Below are 22,273 nucleotides of genomic sequence, written 5' to 3'. Positions count from 1 at the left end.
TCAGAAAGTATGTTAAATGAGCATTATAAAAAAAAAAAAAAAAAAAAAAAGGCCTGTGAGTAATACATGTGTCACGTACTTTTTCATACACAATCGAAAGAAAAAGCAGTTTGAAGTTGGCAAAGCCGCACATCTGAATACCAAACAGTGATGCAATCGTGCTGCTACAGTCGAGTGGTAGGAACGGAGAAGGGTTAAATCCGCAGCTTTTAAAATCAGTCTAGAGTATTAAACATGGTCTGCTTATTTCATCACTAGAACGTTTTTTTTTTTTTATATATATATATATGTAGAAAGTGCATCCTATCAACCAAAACGTCAAACGTCACCACCTATCAGACTGCAGGGAGAAGAAGAAATCAATTAAAGTTTAAAATATGAAAATGAAGCTCTTTATAGTTAAAATCAAGGTCCATCTTTAGATGTGATTCTCCTCCTTTTCCAAAAGCTGACCCTCTCACTCACTAGTACACGAGCATACGTACACACACACTCGCGCACACACTCACTCGACATAATTAATAAAATCTTTTCCTTTTCAGTTCAAATCTGTAATGCAGCAGTAAAGTGCAGAGAACAGATAAACAAAATAGACTTTAACCACACACACACGCGCACACACACACACACACACACTGGATAGTCATTTAAAAGACAGAGAAGCAGCTTTCAATGCCAGCACCTCCCGAGGTGAAACGAAAGTCACATCAAGTACACAGTCACACACTCGCTGCTGCACACTACAGTGCCCTAACTGCACATTCGTCCGAATAAACAAATACAAATAAACCTCTTCTTAAGCCCAATAACACATACACATGTAAAAATTCCTCTTAAAAACAATGTTTACAAATAAGAATATGTGTTAAGTGGGTTAGATCATACAGAACATCATTAACGAAGTATGGGGTTTGCTTCAAGTCTCTTACGACTTCCATCATTTCTCAAAAGTCTGTTTTTCCCCTAAAAGGTTTTGCTTGATTACATCCATGAGTCCTCTTACAGAACATACAGTCCCAAAACCGTCGCCGGGGGAAAAAAAATGTCAACAGCGCACAATAATCTGACAACATTAAAAACAAGCATACTTGAGTGCGTTATATCATTTACGAGTTTAAGTGCCCAAAAGTCTGCATGTGTAACTTTGTACACACACACACACACACACACGTTTATGTCAAATGTGTACTTCCGTATAGAGAAGGCTAAACTGCATTATTCAAAAGTGAATTTAGAGCTTTTACAAGTAATTGTGTTGAACCCGTAGAACCCTGGCAGCAGCAGCTGGATACGTTATGAGACATAAAGAGAAAGAGTGTGAGAGAGAGATGAGGGAGAGATGAGGGGGAGAGACAGAGATGAGGGGGATAGAGAGATGAGGGGGAGAGACAGAGATGAGGGAGGGAGAGAGAGAGAGAGATGAGGCAGAGATGAGGGAGGGAGAGAGAGAGAGAGATGAGGGAAAGAGAGATGAGGGAGAGATGAGAGAGAGAGACAGAGATGAGGGAAAGAGAGATGAGGGAGAGATGAGAGAGAGAGACAGAGATGAGGGAGAGATGAGAGAGACAGAGATGAGGGAGAGATGAGAGAGACAGAGATGAGGGAAAGAGGGATGAGGGAGAGAGAGATGAGGGAGAACACAGGCATACAGAGTCAGAAAGTGTGCTGGCTCACACACAGTGGCATGTTTTCATCATTATGAGGCAGGTGGAATTTTTCCTTACCAGTTTATGAGGTGTAAAGTAATGCTAATATTATTTAAGAGAAAGTTCACTGAGGTTACCGGCCTTTAACAACTTGTCTGATCACGTGATCGCTTCCCAGCAAGGATATGCACAGTCAGCCCTTACATATAAGCCTCTCTATAACGAACACACACTCACACACACACACACACACACACACACCCCGGTGTGGTTATTTTTAGTGCTGCTGTGTGGAGCCTGGCCTCAGGTACACATCCTCATGCGCGCATTGGTTGATTGGCTCACTTTTAAAAAGCGCAGGAGGAGACGGCAAGAGAGAGGACGGCACAGACTGGTGAGGAGTGGCGTGGCTTGTCATAGGGGTGTGGCCAGGGTGATGCACATGGGTTTGGTGGTGCTGCGTGGGCGTGGCCTGCATGTGCAAATGGGAAAAGCCGTGTCCGATTCCAGAAGCGATCATTCCTGGGCCCACGGCTGCTGCAGTGGATGTGCCTTGAGAAGCCAGAGGTGGGCTGGAGGTGTGGCCAGAGGAGGAAGGGGTGTGGCCAGTGAGATGAACAGAGATGGGCATGTTGGCAGACTGTTGGGTCATGGGGCTAGTGACCCGGAAGCACTTCTCTCTGTGCGCCTTGAGCATGTTGGAGAAGCGAAAGCGTTGACCGCACACTTCACACGGGTAAGGCTTCTCTCCGGTGTGTGTGCGCCGGTGACGCTTCATGTTGGGCCGGCTGGTGAAACTCTTCCCGCAGATCTCACAGATGAATGGTTTCTCACCTGCAGCAACAAAGTATGTAAGCTTGAGTTATAAAAATGTAAACAGCTAAATGACTGCCTGTAGTTCTAATGTGCATTCAGAACATTCTGTAGGCATTCAGTGACGTTCTCCCAACACTACACTCGTACTTCTGGGTTCTTTGGATTATGGACCCTAGTTTTCCAAGCAGACTTTTCTCAAAGTAAATAAAACCCTAAAGTGTTTCCCTATCAAAGAAAAACATACATAAAAACAAAAACAAACAAATATAAAATAATCATTGAGCTTTTTTAACTTTAGCTTTAATTTGCCTGATGTTGTTCATCGAGAGAACGTAGCCAAACTCACATCTGAAGTCAAGTATCCTATATAATCAAAGGTAAAGGATCAAGCAAACTATTACTGTATACAATGAATAAACTATTCATGGGGGGTCATGATGGCTTAGTGGTTAGCACGTTCGCCTCACACCTCCAGGGTTGGGGGTTTGATTCCCACCTCCACCTTGTGTGTGTGGAGTTTGCATGTTCTCCCCGTGCCTCGGGGGTTTCCTCAAGGTACTCCGGTTTCCTACACCGGTCCAAAGACATGCATGGAAGGTTGATTGGAATCTCTGGAAAATTGTCCGTAGTGTGTGTGTGTTTGTGTGAGTGAATGAGAGTCTGTGTGTGCCCTGTGATGGGTTGGCACTCCGTCCAGGGTGTATCCTGCCTCGATGCCCATTGACGCCTGGCACAGGCTCCCCGTGACCCGAGGTAGTTCGGTTAAGCAGTAGAAGATGAATGAATGAATAAACTATTCATACATAAGTGTGCTTACAACTTCAACAGTCCTACTACTTCAGTTTGGGTTATGTGAGAATTTATCCCCAAGAGGATTTCGCCGGTTAATTTTATAATTCTGGGTAAAAAACAAAAAACAACAACAACAACAAAAGACAGAATAGCTGTATTGCAAAGTAGAGTTTGTTTTTGGGTGTGCAACATGGAGGCATGTGATATTAAAAAGGGTGTGTATGGGGAACTCTGGGTGTGTTCCACCACAAGCATTTAGGTCTCTCATTTAAATTCATTGAAAAAAAGAACTGAGACAAAAGTGTCACATGGAGAACCTTAAGCTGTTCTGAAATCGTTTGAAGCCAGAGAATGAAATAATGAATAAATAAAATCTTCGCAGATTCCTACAGAACACTTAATATAATTAAATGAAATGTCTGAGAACACAATGCATTATAGCCTGCTGTATATGTGGCTGCAAAATGGTGACAGTACCCATGCTGACCGTCCACCATCAATATCACCTACACACTGGGCAGCTGAGCATCAGAAGTGGGCCATAGACATCCAACATTGAGGTTATCAGCATCCTGGTGCATCCTCTTCCCAGGTCTACATGACTGTTTGGTTTGATTCTTGTTCCATTTCTCTATGGCCCACTTCTGATGCTCACCTGCCCAGTGTGTAGGTGATATTGATGGTGGACGGTCAGCATGGGTACTGTCACCATTCTGCAGCCACATATACAGTAGGCTATAATGCATTGTGTTCTCAGACACCATCCTATCATAGCCAGTATTCACTATTTCAGTAGTTCCTGCTTCGATAGCTCTTCTGTGGGATCGAACCAGAAGAGGTAGCCTTTGGTTTCCTTTGCTCTTCATGCTCAGCAATGCACATGAGCCTGTTGCTGGATAATCGGTCCTTCCTTAGTCCACTTTTGGTAGATACTAACTACGGCACACAGGAAACTCCTTACAAAACCTGCCGCTTTGGAAAGATGCTATTACACCTCGTCAAGCCGTCTCGATGTGAAGATGTTTGAAATGACAATAAAAGCTATTTGACTTGACTTGACCCTTATGCTTGGCCATTTTTCCTGCTTTGAAAACTGTTTGCATGCTGCCTGAAATATCCTGCCCCGTGACAGGTTCCATTTGAATGAGATATTCACCGGTCAGTGTTTTTAATGGCAGTGTGTATAGTTACTTTATACATGTACGCACGTGATTATGGCACGTAGATGTACACTTTATATGCGGTTATGTGTTCGGGCCTGTCTGTGTGTCTCACCTGTGTGCGTCTTCATGTGCTCATCGAAATACTGCTTCATGTTGAAGTCTTTGCCACACCACTGGCACATGAACTGCTTGTGTCCGATGTGGATGCTCATGTGAGACCGCAACTGATACTTATACTGGAAACGCTCGTCACAATTCTGCGCACACACACACGGAAATACAGTGTGGGTGAAAGCAGTAGCTGTAGCTGGATCACAGGAAGGGAGCTTTGTAATGGAAGAGACACAACCTGTCATTACAGCTTATAAGCCTGTTATTACCAGAGTTATTTATACACGTACTAGCCCAACCCTGTCTGTGACACACACACACACACGCCCTGTTTCACATAAACACACATGCACAGCTCCACCCAGACCACCCTGTGGGTTTAAAAACTGCCACATAGATATGAAAGGCTTCTATCCTCCACTCAAAGCATCAGTGGAATCTGGACATAACACTTCAGCGTACAGCGGTCACAGACCTGATACTAGAAATGTAAATGGTCAACCAACAGAGAAGCTATTTAAAAAAAACAGAGGAGAAAAATGAAGGAAGTGACAAAACAGCCAAACTGGTCTCTCCTGGTATAGATCGGTACAGTGAACATTGTTCAATTGCACAGTTCATCAAATCTAATTATCTACAGCAATTCAGACTCAAGGGACACACAGGACTCAATACACAGTGGAATATATAGTGGACTTATTGGCAGCCTTTAAAAAGAAATAGTAAAATCTTCATCATAGTCATCATCATCATCATAAATACTTACTACAAAACGCGATTTAAAAAATGCTTAATCACTTCTTTATGAACACCCTATTAGACTTTCTTTAACTAAGCATGAGACAACCGACGAAATACAAAATAACTTCAAATTAAATTTCATCACTGGGTGCCAATAAATCTAAAGGTAACAGTATAGTAGCCAAATACAGACCAATGCTAACTTATACGGGGTGCTGAACAGTTTAAAACCAGTGTGTTGTAGGATAATGAGGAATAGATAAGCTTAGCTTTCAAGGAACACATTAAGTAAAAGCTTTAGAATTCAGAGTGCCAATATTTCTAGAGTTGGGTGTACTGTACATTAGCAGTAACCAAACCCTGGGTGATGTTAATGCTCAGCCAACAGGTCTGACAAACATCCATTTGTGTTTAGATGTAAAACAGCCTGCTGCTGTTGGGTAAACGTGTATAACCAGCACAAACACAGACCTCATTATACTTTTAGTCAAATATAGTGTAGAGAAAATAATTAAAGCCTTATTTCGAGTCAGCAAAGCTTGGCAGATGTCGTCTGAACACACAGACACTCACACAGACGCGCACACGTAATATATGCATTGGTGGCTGCTTGTGTGTTTGCTTTACCTCCACGTGAGAGAACTAAAAAATGTAGTCATTTGCATATATGTGTGTGTGTGTGTATGGGTGTGTGCGCGTACGTGAGGTAGTGTACACAATGCACTACATTCTCAGGTAAACTCCACTTTCCCGACACACACATAGTTCAGATTTCCCACAGAGGCGTGTATGCACATGCATTAGTGTGTGTGTGTGTGTGTGTGTGTGTGTATACCTCACAACGGAAGGGCTTCTCTCCCGAATGCTGAAGCGAGTGCACCTTTAAAGACATGCTGCGCTTAAAGGACTTTCCACAGGTCTCACATGTAAACGGCATGTCCTTAGTGTGAGCTGTAGGCAAAGAGATGAGTGAGTGATTTACAGCTGCAGCTTGCAGGACCACCAGTTGATAGAATTATGTTTTTATTTCAATTTACACAATTAAGGGTTAAGGGCCTTGCTCAGAGGCCCAGCAGTGGCAGCCCTGGGATTCGAGCCCATGACCTTCCGATCAGTAGTCCAACACCTTAAACACTGAGCTACCACATCCTTAGTAATAAATGTGTAATTAGTAAGAAATGGTGAGAGTCTGAAACACTCACTGCCTAATAAGATGACAAATTACGCCTCAGGAGTAGGGATAGAAATGACTTTGAATTTGTACCAAGCGTCAATTTCTCCCATTACTGTGATTTCTATACAATTGGTCTTCTATACACTGGCCTAAATGTGCTCCTGGGTGCAAAGCTGATGTGTGTTAGGAGGAGTTGGTGCTTGTAGCTACAAAGTAGAAGAGAATTGCGTTTAGACGGACCTCAGGAGCATTGTGGATATTTTGACAGCTGGTATCTGTTTACAGACTGAACTGATTAGATGATTTGATCAAAGCCTTCAAGCGTCTTGAGGTGGGGCTGACCGACTGATTTTTGTACAGCGTTTATTAAACTGGCTCTTTAAACAACATGACTTTTAAAGGATCCTTTCGTGCTGCAGGATTAGAGAATTTATATATTTTCTAAAGTAATCGATTCGGCTGAATCATAAAATGTGTAAAATTTGAAAAAATAAAAGAATAAAAAGGTCAATAAATAAATTAGACCATAGTGTCTGACATCACTTTTTCGGAGGACATATGACCTACTCAAGGAGTGTCCACTGTGAAAGAAATATTTTTCGTACTCACCAACCATGTGCTTGCGGACATGAGCCATGGTGTAGAACTTCTTCTCACATATCTCGCAGGCAAATTTCTTCTCGGCATAGCCATGGACGATCTTAATGTGCTCGTGAAGTGACCAGAGCTTTTTGAAAGATTTATTACATGACACACACTGAGGAGCAAAACACACACACACAAAGCAAATTAGAGATTTCCAGCAAAAGTTAAGAAATCTTTCATTCACAGTTTAGATGACAAATCTGTTGTATCTTGAATGCTGTTGTCTCCACAATTGTCTGTCGGTCTCTGATTCTCTGTCTCCCTCTGCTGGCAAGATAAAAAACTGAAACTTTTTAAAGTGAACTTTCAAGATCAAGATGTCATACATTAAGATGAATATAATAAAAGAACACAATTATTTATAGTTTGCACTACTGAGTACTAAGAGTTTAGTTGCATCTCTCTATCCTCTGGCCTATTGGTCAGCTCCCTTAAAGTAAAAGTCCACCGTGAATCATGTTAATTAATCGTGTTTATAGAGAAATATCTAGGAGGTGCTCAGTGATTGTGTTGCTTATTAGTTTGTTGGTTATTGTTGGATTCTTTATTCCTCTAAAAATTAATGTCACAGGTTGAAATTAGTAGCGCAATTAAAAATGGTGTTTCAGGAGAGAATGACTAGCATGATGACTAGCATGAGGCTGGCAGGATTAACACAAAGGGTGAAGCTTTAGAAGCTGATCTTTTAAGTGTACAGATGAGGCGGCGGACAAACTGGGCTGCCTTAAGGACTAAAGCTCTGCTGCATCCATCTAATTGGATCAGAAATGAAGCAGGTGCTAATTCCAGCTGTCACCACTACCGGGTATTCGAATGCCATTAAGGATAAATTGTAGACCAAAGGAAAAAGAACCAACATGCTGAACTCAGGATTTAATGATAATGATAAGATAAATCATTAGCACCATTATCCAGGGTGGAGTGTTCCTTTAGCTGGATATTAGTGTGCCTTGTAGATAAGGACATGTGCCAAATGAAAAATTCGAATGTTTTCTAACTTGATTAAAAGCTCTGTGTTCCATGCCCCTCACCTGGATGTTCTTCTCGCAGTCAGTCTGTTGGTGCAGAGCCAGCTCGCTCTCCAGGACAAACTTCTTGCCACACTTGTCGCAGATCTGCATGCGTCTGTGTGTGACGTTCATGTGCTTCTCCAAGTACCAGCGTGTATTGAAGACGCGTGGGCATTTCTCACATGCCAGTGTCCCACGCTCCTCACCGTCCCTCCCTCCCACTGAAGCAGACGGACCGGAGCGCCTTCCGTCCCGCGCTGACCTGCGCTTCTGAGGCGGGGCTTCGGCGCTCTTTCTCCGTCCCCTCGTGGTTACGCCGATGGACCCTGGAGCTACAGTGACGAGGTGACTCTTTGTGCGTGCCCGCTTGGATCTCGTCCTCCGGGTCTCGGTTTCCTCTTCCTCCTCATCATCATCGGGGTCGTCCTCGGGACTCTCTTCTTCTTCCATACTGTCGTCTTCATCGTCTTCTTCATCCTCCTCGTCCTCTTCTTCTTCTTCCTCCTCCTCCTCGTCTTCGCTGTCACTTTTCACATCTCCCGCAGTGATGCTCTTTTCGCCTTTGGAGACGTGCAGAGTCTGATTGTTCAGGTTCACCTCAACGATGATCTGTGCTCGCTTGAACTCCTCCTCCTCCTCCTCTTCTTCTTCTTCTTCTTCATCCTCCGTGTCATCGGACGTCCTGTCGTTTTTGGACTTCATCGCTCCCTCGGTTCCGGCTGGTCCAGAAGCCTCTTTGTAGTAATGCTGAAGAGGGGCAGGACTAGGTTCGAGGTCACGAGCCAGTGCTTTGGCGGGCATCTTGTTTTCGACCAGCACCGAATAGGGCTTGGACACTCCCTCCTGCTTGTAGAGCTTTTGTGACAGGTTACTGTCTGCTAGAGAGGTAGGATGGTAGTAGGTCTGTGTGGAATGAGTCCTCGGCCCCTCCTCCTGTGACATGGCTTCCTTTATCGTCTCTTCTTTCGGCGTCTGGCACGACTTCATCTGCGTAAAGATAAGCCTTTGCGTCGACTGTACAATCTGCTTCACGAGCAATGTGGCGGTGTCCTATAAACCAGGCAGGAACCAATCTCCTACCCCTCCCACGAGGGGAGAAGAAAGGAAGATGCCTCAGCCCAACCCGAACCTAGCCTCCATGACCTCCACATCAAAAGGAGGTAGAGACTTAGTGGAAGTTGTAGCAGGTTTCACTCGCTGTCGGAGCAAATCAGCTGGCTTTTTTTGGATCAAAGCGTCCTTTATGCCTCTAGGTGACGGAAAGAATACTTTGTCTTCCTCTGATAATATCTGCTGAATCAGAAGATATGAGACTAATTGCACACTGATATTAACCTCTTGTAGTCGTAGCAACCAGCCAAATCTGCTGCAGAAGCGTTGTGTCACAGGTTGCCTGAAAGTAGAATGAACAGAAAGGCTGGTTGGGGGTGGGGGGGACAGAAACTCTAATTTTGCTCAATACTATAAACATGACATCTAAAAAAAAAAACAGAGACGTATTAGACATTTATATTACAAACTGCAGCGAAGGAGATGGAGCAGAAGAAAACGAAACAGGATATGAAACACAGACATTCTCGCAAAGAGCGGGCTATTATGCATCGTGTATAAAAAGTAACATTACCTGTGATTTTTCTACCCAAATTGAGGTCTTGGTGCTGAGAACGCAAGCAATTATAGCATATATCCGTCTACATAAGGCAATCCGACATTTCGGAATCCACTACCCGAGTGTGGGAGAGAGAAACGAAACTGTTGTCTGGTTAAGGTGCAGAGATCTAGAAATCACACTACTATCGACACACATGGGCATGCACACACACACGCGCACATGCACACACACACACCTGACCGCAACCGTTTCAGTTCTGTGTGGGAGCATGTGTGAGAAGCTTAAATTAAAACCACAAAGGAGCTGAGTAGAGAAAACTAAAACCCTTAAACACACAAACACCAAAACACACACCTTCTTTCACTTGTGCACAAACAACCGAATATTTAATGTGCGATTACAGAGCAACTGACAAGTTTTACGTTTAGTTACTGTTGGAATATTTAGCAAATAAACTGTATCGGCTCGGGGCCAAATAATTCCTTCATGCTTAAAAAAACTCAATCTTTCTTTTTTTTTAATAGCATTTTGAAATATTTTTTTTTCTTTCAAATTTTAATCATCACGTCGGTCTAGTTTCACTTTAGAAGATAACTCCCCGAGTTACCCACAAAGGTGTTTGAAGACCTGCCCACACCGGTGGCCTTTAGTCCTTGCTTTATTTCTTCCTACTGAGAGCAATGCAACTTTATACCTTTATATTACTGTATTATTATTCAGTATGAGGTTCTCAATCTGATACCTCTGTAACTGGAACGATACGAGTCTAAACTCCCAGCTCATTTCGAGCCTGGATAACTTTGGGAGGATTTGCGCCACAATGCGCCAATGCATCATATGGTCAGAAGCAAGTCGAAGTTTCCCCTCAAACCTTTAGGGGCTTTAGTTGTTTTTTTTTTTGGAACACTTTATGAAACAAGACCGAAACATTACTGTGTCAGTCAGCACAGCTATATCCTCTCTCCTGCATTCACACACTATTTCCCGTCTGATTCAGTGACGCGCTATAAATATATCTTCACGGCGATCGTGTTGACTACGGAAAAGAAATATCCAGTGTAGTGGAATACACAGGACTTCCAGGATTACAGAGGGCAATGTGTTTCTGACAGCATGCATTAGCGAAGAGCATAATGAGGTATAAAAAGCTTCACTGCATGCTCCCTTGAGAGCTGCACCACCGAAAGCTTGGCCCCGGTTCATTTTGTTACGCTCTCATGCACAGCATTTGTTTCATTATATGCTGCTAAGAACCTGAATGGATCATACAAACACACACTTTTAACCACTGTAGTTTTATAATACTGAATGCTTGAATGAATTGAAAATAGAAACCTAAGATAAACGCCGATCAGCCATGACATTAAAACCACTGACAGGTGACGTGAACAGCGTTGAACAGTCAGTTTGCAGATGCCTCTTTTCCAGCGGAAAGAACCGGGTGCTGGTTCAGAGCTAGCACTAGTGCTGGTTCAAAGTTGGTTCCACTGGCGAACCTTCTAAGAACCGGTTTGCCTTTCAACCGGCTAGAGAGCCATCACAGCGCCGAGTGTGTTGTCACTGTATACGTGTCACGTGTCCCGGCAACGTTAGCGCAGCAGCAGCAAACACAAACAACAACAATGGCGGATGTTGCTTTACTGTTAATGCTCATGGCTTTGCGAACCTACATTGGCATCCAAACGTGGCGAATAAAACGTGTACGTGCAGCGCCATGTAATCTGTATAAACGGAGGTTGTAATCGATAAAGTACATAACGTTATTTTATCGTTAACACAGAAAAAAAGTTAGCCTTAGCATGTAGCTACCTACTATCATGTGTGCTGATAATGCATCATATCGCGGTAAAGTAAAAATGTATTAAACATTAGTATACTTAAGGTACATTATCAAATGCACTAACACTAGCCCCGCCCACAGCCCCTGACGCAAGCGGTTCTTAAGTCTAGACCAGCAACGTTTTGGTGCTACTTAAGAACCACTTTTCCTGGTTCGGAGCCGGTGCTTTGGCGGTCGAAACAGAAAGAACTGGTTCTAAATTAGGCTCTGGCTCCGAACCAGCACTCGAACTGCCTCGGTGGAAAAGGGGCAAGAGTCTTGGAGAGCAAGAGAAACGGGCCTTTGTAAGGATCTGAGTAGCTTTGAGAAGCCATCTCCATACAACAGGTCCTGTGGGGTGTTTCTGATATGCAGTAGTTAGTACCTACCAAAAGTGGACAGGATCATGGTCATAGAAGACTCACTAATCTGTGTGGGGATAGAAAGCGACCCTAATGTGACATGGACATATGCCGCGACCTGACACAGCAAAAAAATTGTTCAGGAACGGCTTGATAAAACTGACAAAGAGATTCAATGGTTTGATTTGGTCTTCAAATTCCCCAGACAGAAGAGATACTTAGGATAAACCGGTTTCATGCCTTTTTAATAATAATGCCTCTGTCTGGGCTCAGAATTAACTAATCAAAATCCATCTCAAGTTTAGAATAAAGTATTCATTTCATTTCAAATTAATTATTGTACGCCTGCCATAAACATCAACATCAGACGTTGCTGTGGGATTTTCATGACATCGGCTAATGACATTTTCATGACGTAATGAGAAAAAAACTGTATGTTCCTTCAAAATGACGAAAGGACAGGAATATTAAAGGATCATTGGGAATAGCTGACAAGTCCTCGTCAGTCTATGTATGTGACAATCTCTTGCATTTTTATCCTGAAGCTCTTTTTCACCCAATAAAATAAATAAATAAATAAATAAATAAATAAAATTAAAAAAAAAAGAAAGAGAGAGAAGATCAGAATACACAAAATAAATCAATTAAATAAATAAATAAACCATTTTGCTGGCCCATTTGAAAAATGTGTTATGGCCTGATGAGATCAAGGTAGAACATTTTCAGGATAATTCTACAAGACGTTGTGGTTCTCTTTGGGAGTGACGAGATTGGACCGGATTTGGAACAAGTACATCAGAGGGACAGCCCATGTTGGATGTTTGGGGGACAAAGTTAGGGAGGCCAGATTAAGATGGTTTGGACATGTGCAGAGGAGGGAGAGTGAGTATATTGGTAGGAGAATGTTGGACATGGAGCTGCAGGGCAGGAGGCAAAGAGGAAGGCCAAAGAGGAGGTATATGGATGTACAGTAATTATTGAGGATTTGAAGCTAGTGGGTGCAAGTGTTGAGGATGCAGAAGATAGGGATAGGTGGAGAGAGATGATTCGCTGTGGCGAGCCCTGGAGGGAAAAGCCGAAAGAAGAAGTAGATATGTTTGGAGCAAAAGCAAGAATACCCATACTTGTGGTGAAGCATGGTGGTGGCAGCATTACGTTATAGTGCAGGGTTTTGTTGAATTATGTTGGTTGCTCATATTAAATGCATTAAAAGGAGAAGTGGCAGCTCAGGGGTTAAGGTGTTAGAGAAATGATTGGAAGGTTGTGAGTTCAAATCCCAGCTCCCCCGAGCTGCTGCTACCTTAACCCTCAACTGCTCATCTTATATAAATGAGCTAAAAGTAAGTCATACTCCATGAATAGCCTAGACGTACGACTGGGTGGTGTTGAAAACGACCTTTAAAAACACCTTCATGTCAACAGAGCGCACCGTGTCTCTGACGGCACAATTAGTGAACAGCAGCAGGTGAAATAAAAAGATCTGTGCTTCGGCATGTGCCCCGTTAAGACCCACAGCAGTAAAAGCTTGACCAGTGAGCTAAGGTTTTCTCTAGTTCCATTTTATGCTGCCCAGCGCCTGAATGGTTCATTCACAGGTTTTTAATTATGATGTGCATATTTACTTTTTACTATTCACTTTTATAGGGTTGAATGTTTAAATCTTTAAACCCAAGATCTTTTTTTTAGCCAATGTTCATCGCCTCCATATCATATTTAATTTTAGGTTCACACCATTACTGCACTGCATTGAGTCCAAACGTTTGCCGCCACTTATGTTGAATGTCGCTGAAAATGGTAAATGAGAAAAGAAGCTCTTGCTTGTTTGTTTCTATCAGCAATACCTGATAGAAACAGAGGCTTTAACAGAGCAAAACTAACACTTGTACTTCCAAAATACAGACAGTATATTAATTGTCCCAAAAGAGAAAAAAAAATACACTGGATTATTGCTACACAATTCTTAAGGACGCATATCGCTCTGTACCCAGGGCAGCCTTGGTGAACTCCCATCACTGCTTGGTCCATCTTATTCCAACATTGAGGCAAAAACTAAAATCTACTAAGCCTGTAGTCAAAACAGTGAAGAGATGCACCAGTGAGGCAAAGCAGGAGCTACAAAACTGCTTTGACTGCACTGATTGGAGTATCTTTTGCCCCCTTTCCACCAGAAAGAACCAGGTGCTGGTTCAGAGCTAGTGCTGGTGCAAAGTTGGTTAAACGGTATTTCTACGTCAATTAAGGAAGTTTGGTCTGCCACAGGAGCTGTTCATGCAGTTCTACACTGCAGTCATTGAATCTGTCCTGTTCACATCCATCACCATCTGGTTTGGAGCAGCAAGAAAACATGACAGAAACAGACTGCAACACACAGTAAAGACAGAAAAAAATAATTGGTGCCCCCCTGCCCACTCCCCAGAACTTTTAAGATACAAGAACCAGAAACCAGGCAGGAAAAATCACCACTGACCCTTCACACCCTGGACACAACCTCTTTCAGCTCCACCCTTCTGGCAGGTGCTACAGAACCTTGCTTACCAAAACTCTTATCACCCTCATTAACAACTCACCATAATTATATTTCCTGCTTCATATCTATAAGTACAGCATTATGAGAACTGTCAGTCATCACATCATCCGTACAGTTTATGTTACACACACTACTGCTGCTGTATATTGTACTAGAAGCATAATATTGCACAATATTGTTATTTGCACTTTCATGCACGTCTCACACTTTATGTACATAACTTGATCTGTCATATATTCTGTATTCATATTTAATACTCGTACTGTCTATATTGTCTCACATCGTCTGCATTTTCTTGTATAGCAGGGTTTCCCGCAGCACTTTTCAGTTCGGGCGGCCCGCCTAAGCTGGGAAACCCTACCGCCTTAACTAGGCCGTCCCAAAAAAATAAAAAATTCCGCTGCACAAAAGGCCATCAAGTGCATCTCGGAGAATAGTGTGGACGCGCTTCACACCGCGAGCGGGCAAGCGCCACATGGCCGAAATGAGAGAAAGACGTGGTCCGTTACTGTCTGGAGGATAACTAGCCCGTTGATAAAACGTATGTCCGTGAGAACTGTAAGTGGACTTATGTTTTGGGTTTATTTAAGCCTGTTATTGTATTAGTCTATAGTTCTTGCAAATTTAAAGTAAGTTAGCTGGTGATTTTGTTGTTTGAGTTCTTCACCTGCCAGCTAGGTTGCACATGCCTGTTTTTAATCATTGTTAAACGTAGTACAGTCTGTGGTCTCTCACACAAAGAAGCCCCGCCCCCCCGCCTTAACTAACACATTTTTCAAATCTTGTATAGTCCAAGCTAAATGTATAGTATAGTGTTATTTATGTCTGCACTTTTGAGAGTCACAAACAGCTGGAACCAAATTCCTTGTGCGTGTCGACACATGGCCAATAAACCTGATTCTGATCGCTCTTATTTCTAATAACTCAACAAATTAACACCTGAACCTTAATCACATCACAGAAAATTTGGATATGGACATTTTCAAGGCTCAGGGTTTCCTTTAATATCCAACTAATATCATACCTTTGACATAAAAACATCACTGGTATTTTCATTCGATTTCTAATCAGATTTACAGTGTTCCTCAATAGCAGGAACTTAGAGAGGAATTAACTTAATTAATGCCTAAATTTGATGCTACACTGGCATTTAATGGCACCTTCACATTTTACAGTTGTCGATCGCTGCTAGGCCATGTGAAATGTGCATCCTCTGGAAATCGAAACTAATATTGACTAATGTATATAGTCAGAACGTATAGCAGCACTTCAGTTGGCAGTTATGAGATTGAGAAATATACTCAAACCACAGCTTTCAATATGAGTGAGTTCTGTGGAACCGTGTGTGTAGCGGTCCACAATGTATGTTTTCAAGGAATGAATTAGTGAGAAACTATAGTGTCGACCTGATGTCGTCGGAGTCGTCAAGGAAACACTTCTTAAGGTGCACATGACTTTAGAACGATCTAACTGACCAACGGAAATCAAGGGAGTAGACCAGCGTGTGGATGCCGAAAGCAGATAAACAACAATTGCTGATCAACATCGCAAGGAAGAAAAACAACTCGGTTTAACCACGCTCTACCTTTAACGGTCTCATTCTTAACTTCCTGAGTCACTGTCTCATCTTAGAATGTGTGTGTGTGTTGCATACCCACCTGCAAATGCATGTAAAGCAAAGCATGCTTCAGTGGTAATGCATGGGCAAAAAATATAGACGAATCCAAATAGAAAAAGCATCAAAATACCTGGTAAATAAGCAAAAAGAAAAAAAAAACCGATGGATGTTGTGAAAAAAACAAAAATACTGTACACACTCCCACACACACACCTATGTACAGACACACTCTGCTACCTTTCTTCCTGCAGCTTTCTGAGAATCTGCATATGCACTCGGAGACCACACAATGGGTGCACAAACGGCCAGATCTGGGTGTTGATTTGTGTTACGTGGGAATCGAGCTGCACTGTAGTATGCAGTAATATTGATTTTATTTTGATATGTGCAACAATATGCAGAAGTTTATTCACTCTCAGAATAATTTCCTTGAACACATCACAAATACTTGGTAGGATCTTGCTTTGCTCTCAAAACCGCCTTGGTTCTTTGTGGTACGAACGCCATGTGATACTGGAAAGATACCTTTGAGATGGTTGAAACATGTCGATCTGCAGATGTCAGCGTCAGCCGCACAGACTGAGATTGGATTGAGATTTCTTAAAGTATAGTGAACTTATTGTCATTCAATAAGGAACCAAACTGAGATGACTGACACCATGCTGGAAGTAGCCATTAGAAGTTGGGAACCAATGTTAGATATGCTGTATTATTCCTCAAGTGGTATTAAAGGGCCCAAGATGTGACAAGAAAACACTCACACCATTACACCACCATCACTACCGCCTGAACTGTTGCCACATGGCAGATTCACACTGCTGAAACCAAATTCTGACTGACCATCTGCAGATATCGAGATTCATCAAACCAAGCATCTTCACTAATCCAGTTTTAATCTACCTCTATACACCAAAGCCCTGGATTTATGCTCTTGGTTGTCAGGAGTGGAACCTGCTGTGATCGTCCACTGTTGTAGCCCAAGGTTTGAGATGCATTCTGAGATGTTTTACTGTATAGAGTGAATATTTGAGATGCTGTAGCCTCCCTTTCAGCTCAGTCCAGTCTGGTATTTCCCTTTCACCTCTGCAGATCTACTGCTGTTTGTTTTGACCACAATTTTGTGCAGGTTCCACATGAAAATACTAGATGAGCAATTTCTGAATTACTCACACCAGCCCCACTGCCACAAGCACAGCCACTAAGATCAGATTTATCATATTCAGATGTTTGATGATGGCTGTATGATTGTGTGCTGCTTGACTGCTGCATGATTAGCTAACTGACTAATTGCATACATATGCTGGAGTTGATGTTCGAAGTGACAACCGAAAGAAGAGACTCCCTGAGAAGACATGAAAAATAAAATTGAGAGGAACCTCAAAAGAAGGAACCCATCTGGAGAATTGGATTTTATTTCTTTACTCATCCGGCATATGCTGGAATAAGCACAGGACAATCTTTATGAATTCAGTAGCAGATTTTTGTACCTAAGGCCATGCTTAAAAATATTTTGGTTTGCAGTAACAGTAAAAAAAGAAAAAAGAAAAAAAAAAGAATGAAAAAGAAAAAAAAGGGTCAGTAGGTAGTTTTTCTTTCTTTCCAAGTTTCAATGTAAAAAAAAAAAAAGTACAATTTTGGTGATGATGATTACGTAGGTATGACTTTAAACAAATTAGCATTAGCAGTGACGTCACTGACTGGGTCTTTAACCCGTGCCTTCGGGCGCATCATTGAAAACCTTATTTTGATGCTGGGCACAGTTTTTCCTGTATGTAAGCCTAGGCAATTTATATATTTACAATAATTACTAAAATATAATTATTATTATTTTATTGCTTTTGTATTAGTTGTTTGAAGAGTAAAAAAAATATATAATAATAATTGGTCTTAATGCAAATTTACAACCGGCAAGTCGGTCGGACTTGAAACAAAAAAAAAAAAATTTAAAAAATCTGAGTCGCTCCTAAATTGACAGGGTCGGTCGAGTTACGGCAAACAAGAATATTTTTAAGGATGGCCTAATCTACTAATCTAATATTCGCTGAAGAGTCTCAGAACAGACTGTGACAGCTTTTGTCTTTCTGTGACTTTCTTATATTGTGTTTTAGAACATTGTGCAGTTGCAAGAAGTGAATGCTTGAATATTTAAAATTCTCATTTACATCATCACTGACTCTTGCTTTACCCACAACTTCATCTGAGATACTATGTTTTCATAAGATCTTGTGGCACTCTCTCTAACAGGATTTTGACTCTGACTTCTTTTAATGGCATGAGGGAGACTTTAAAACATGTCTCTAAGCTGATCTACAAATCTATCGAGCCAATTCACTCAACATAAATTTGAGTTAAAACACTAGAGCTGGTGTGCAGCTTTATCAAACATTAAGTGAAAATCTGGTAACGTTATTGTTGCTATATAGAAACTCTTGAGTTACATCTATGTGTTTTGTCTGAAACAAACCCTTTTAATATAATATTCATTCATATATCCAATGCTGCTGAACTCCCTGAGTCGAATAGTTGCAGTGATTAAATTCTGTACTGTAGATTGCGGTTGTTGATCAACAGACTATCAGTGATTTCTGACAGCGATGATCATAGTTCTGACTCATAAAGTCACTCCCCGTCTTCATCTCTATTGTGCATCTTCTGTACAAGTATCACTAGCAGGCTTCTAGCTTTTGGTAGTGTCTGTTATATTTTACCACTAATCGTGGGAAAGAACCTTCTACTTTCACAAGAAGATGCTGTTCAACTGACGCTACACTTTTTTTACACCCATTTTCTCACCACTGCCTCAAAACAACAATTTTTTTTTTTTATATTGACGTGCTTGTTGTAATAGGTCATAATTTCTGTAGTAACTCGTTGACTAATAAATGGATTTTAAAAAAAGATTATTTAACAAAAGAACTGCTAATAAATAAAATAATAAAAAATAACTACATTTTCTGACCGTTTTCCTGTAAGATATGAATGAATTTTTCTGTTCCAACACCAAAAGTGAGAAAAAAAATAAACGTTAAAAAAAATGAATGTTTCATAACTTAGAATTAATCTTCTCATTAAGCTATAACTTGTTTCACAGATGTTGCACATTAAATAAAAGTGTAAGCTAATAAACTTATGTTGTGTCATTTATTAATACATTTTAATTGCCACTTGTTAGCAAATTCCTGTGTTGTAGGACTAATAAAACTCTTCCGGGTGCGTATTTTATTAGGGGATGTGGTAGCCTAGTGGTTATGGTGTTGGATTACTGATCAGAAGGTTGTGAGTTTGGTCCCAGAGCCACCAGGCTGCCACTGCTGGGCCCCTGATCAAGGCCCTTAACCTTAAATTGCTCAGATGTATAAATGAGCTAAATGTAAGTCACTCTGTATAAGAGCATCTGTACCAAATGCTGTAAACGTATTAAACAGCACAACGGTCATGTTTTAACCATGCAGTGAAACCTGTCAGACATTTTATTCTTCAGAATTTTCAAATGTATAACAAAAATGATTGCTTTATTTAACTCTTAACTGCTTGTAAAACACGTGTGTTTATAATACAGTGTGCATTTTCCAGATGTATATTATAATAATAATAATAATAATAATAATAATAATGTTTTAGACTTTCTATTTGGTTTATTTAACTTATGTTGTGGTATTGTGTTGTTTTTTTACATCGTCACAACTCAACACGACCTGTCTGTTTACTTAACAAGTTAATAATTCATGTCATAGTTTATTGCTTTTTTAAATGTATTTAATTAACTAACCACGTTAGGTTTAGCTTTAGCTCTGCTGTTTAACCAAAAACAATAATAAAAACAACTCGAGTTTCAGAAAGGCCGCGCGTCCTGCACCTAAAACAGCTCAGTTTTAAAGGCCATTGTCGGATCACCTCAAGCTTAAAACACCAATAAAAATCCCGAACAAAAGCTGAGGTCTGCCTGGTAGACGATGCACAACTTTCAGGAAAAAGAGCGCAAAGAAAGGGTTAAGCTGAAGGAAACCTTGGTTGGTCAAAACGAGACAAGCTGCAGGCCGTTTTTAAGGCTAACCAAGTAGCGCTAGTCAGTTAGCAACAACACAGCTGCGTGCAATGGGACTGTATGTATGTAGTTAGCATCTGGCTAACTAGCTAGCTAGCTAAAAAAAAAACAACAACACCAGAGCTTTTGCACAGTCTGCGGCTCCTTATACTTTATTTTATTTATCCTCGTTTTCACAGTAAAATTCCTTTACTCGAATGACAACAAGCTTATCTCTGTATGTTTGTTACGCTTACGACTTTGACTTTTTTTTTTTAAAAAAAACACCAAAACCGCCCAGATTTATAACACGTTGCTCCTGAGATTTTTTTTTGGGTTTTTTTCCCCCAAAAAATGACACCTTTCATGCTCAGCTGCACGCGCGCAAAACACAAAACTGCACCACACGATGCAACGTTGTTTTGCATGATTTTTTTTTTGTTTGCAAACAAACATTTCACGTGAGAAGAAAAACATTTTCGTAAAGCTCGAACAAAAAAAACAAAAAAAAAACCACACACAGTGATAGAAAAAAAAAAACTAAACTCTCCAAAACGAGCACTATTGTTTGTGACAGCGTCATACCTTTGCAGATCCTCGTGCGAGGACTTTTCGCTGTAGGAGAACGAGTGTCATTATTATTCTTTGTTTATTTTAGAAATAATTGCAAATGAAAGGGGGGGAGAAAAAAAAGAAGTTGTCGCGAGCTCCGGTCTCCTCTGGATTACTCACCCGAAGCACGAGCGCCCTCTCAGTCATCGCGTGCACTCGGAGTTGCAGAGCGCGAGCTCCACAGGCGTGAAAGAACAATCCGAGAAATCAGTAAGGTTTATAAATCGAAAAAGAAATGATCTCGACGTTGTGCAGACTTGCGGATCTTTTGCACTTGTTTATTTGCATGTTTTGTTAACGCCCTCCACCGTTTACCGTGCAAAAGCTGTAGTTTCTCTGCAGAACACTCGCTACGTGGCTGCCTGGCGTTAGTCTCGCGCTCGTCTTGAGTGCCAAACCTAGCTACCATCCATACATGCATCCGAGTGCCATGACCTTTCTGTGGCCAATAAAGGACTTCTGCTACCTTGCATATGGTGCAGCAGCTCAAGGTGCTTTACACATCCAACAGGCGATGCGATGAAGTGCAAAGTTAATTACACACAAACCCCCCTAAAGCATTTTAAAAACACATTTTGGCTGAAAAATTGCTATTCGGTCCTGGAACGTTGTTGCATAAAAACAGAGGCCTTATGAACTATTCTGTGTGCAGGATGTAAGCCTGCATTTGCTGAATTAAAACAACTGAAAATAATGTGTTAAAATATGCAACAAAACAATCAAAAGAGCTAATCTGTGTAAAGTGCAGTTCTTTTAAAATAATATAATTTGCACTAGTTAATTTTTTTTGTAATTAAGTCTATTAATGAATTTGTATTAATTGTTTTCTGTGATATATTAAACTTGACATGTTAAAAATATGTCTTGCATCTAAAAGTTGATATTCAGTTCTGGAATGTTGTTGCATAAAAACAGAAGCCTTATGAACCCTTTTTTGTGTGCAAGATGTACACATTTACATTTACATCATTTGGCAGACGCCCTTATCCAGAGCCACGTACATAAGTGCTTAGATCTCTTTCATTGGATACATTAAAACACACACACATGTATATATGTATGTTTGTGTGTGTGTGTGTGTGTGTGTGTGTGTGTGTGTGTGTGTGTGTGTGTGTGTTCCTTGTCCTGTTTATGTATGTGGAATTGAATTTATGTGAAACCACTGATGAACAATGATTGTCAGTTTATCATGTCATATCATCTACCGTGTGAAAACCGAATAAAAACCAAATTTGAATAAAATAATAATTTCCAGAAATTCAGAGCATTTGCTTATTCATGCATGCATTTCAAAATTAAAAAGAATTAAAAATAATAATCTAAAAATATATTTTTATGAAGTTATGTATAAAACAATTTATATTCTCAAGCTAAATAAAATAAAAAAAAAAATAACATGAAACACATTGTCAATGAGAACGACTTTTAGATCTATATAAACAATGAAAGTTGGACACTTTTCTAGCATTATCTGTTAATTAACACAAGGTAAATGGGTTGTAAAATTACAAAATGAAAATAATATTGTGAAATAAGGCAGGTTCAATAACCTTTTCCCCCATAAATCTGTAGTGCTGGTTTCTCCATGTGCTGGCCTTGTT

General features: G+C 40.9%; 1 protein-coding gene across 4 annotated transcripts; it reads right to left on the bottom strand.

Annotated features, from left to right (window-relative positions):
* Window positions 1–1,520: 1,520 nt before the first annotated feature.
* On the bottom strand, window positions 1,521–21,100 carry znf652 (zinc finger protein 652). Of its 4 annotated transcripts, XM_027139108.2 has the most exons (7): window positions 20,793–21,100; window positions 20,646–20,675; window positions 8,120–9,491; window positions 7,053–7,200; window positions 6,105–6,220; window positions 4,530–4,674; window positions 1,521–2,480 (listed from the first exon to the last, which is right to left on the bottom strand). In XM_027139108.2, the coding sequence occupies exons 3-7, from the start codon at window positions 9,083–9,085 to the stop codon at window positions 1,924–1,926; spliced, it is 1,932 nt and encodes a 643-aa protein (XP_026994909.2). In that variant the 5' UTR covers window positions 9,086–9,491; window positions 20,646–20,675; window positions 20,793–21,100; the 3' UTR covers window positions 1,521–1,923. The 4 variants fall into 4 exon arrangements, with proteins under 4 accessions (XP_026994909.2, XP_026994908.2, XP_026994906.2 ...); XM_027139107.2 differs by lacking the exon at window positions 20,646–20,675; XM_027139105.2 differs by lacking the exon at window positions 20,793–21,100 and having other exon boundaries at window positions 20,646–20,786.
* Between the last annotated feature and the right edge of the window lie 1,173 nt (window positions 21,101–22,273).

This window comes from Tachysurus fulvidraco, chromosome 15 (assembly GCF_022655615.1).
Source record: "Tachysurus fulvidraco isolate hzauxx_2018 chromosome 15, HZAU_PFXX_2.0, whole genome shotgun sequence".
NCBI lineage: Eukaryota > Metazoa > Chordata > Actinopteri > Siluriformes > Bagridae > Tachysurus > Tachysurus fulvidraco.
This window is presented reverse-complemented; position numbering and strand designations above follow the sequence as displayed.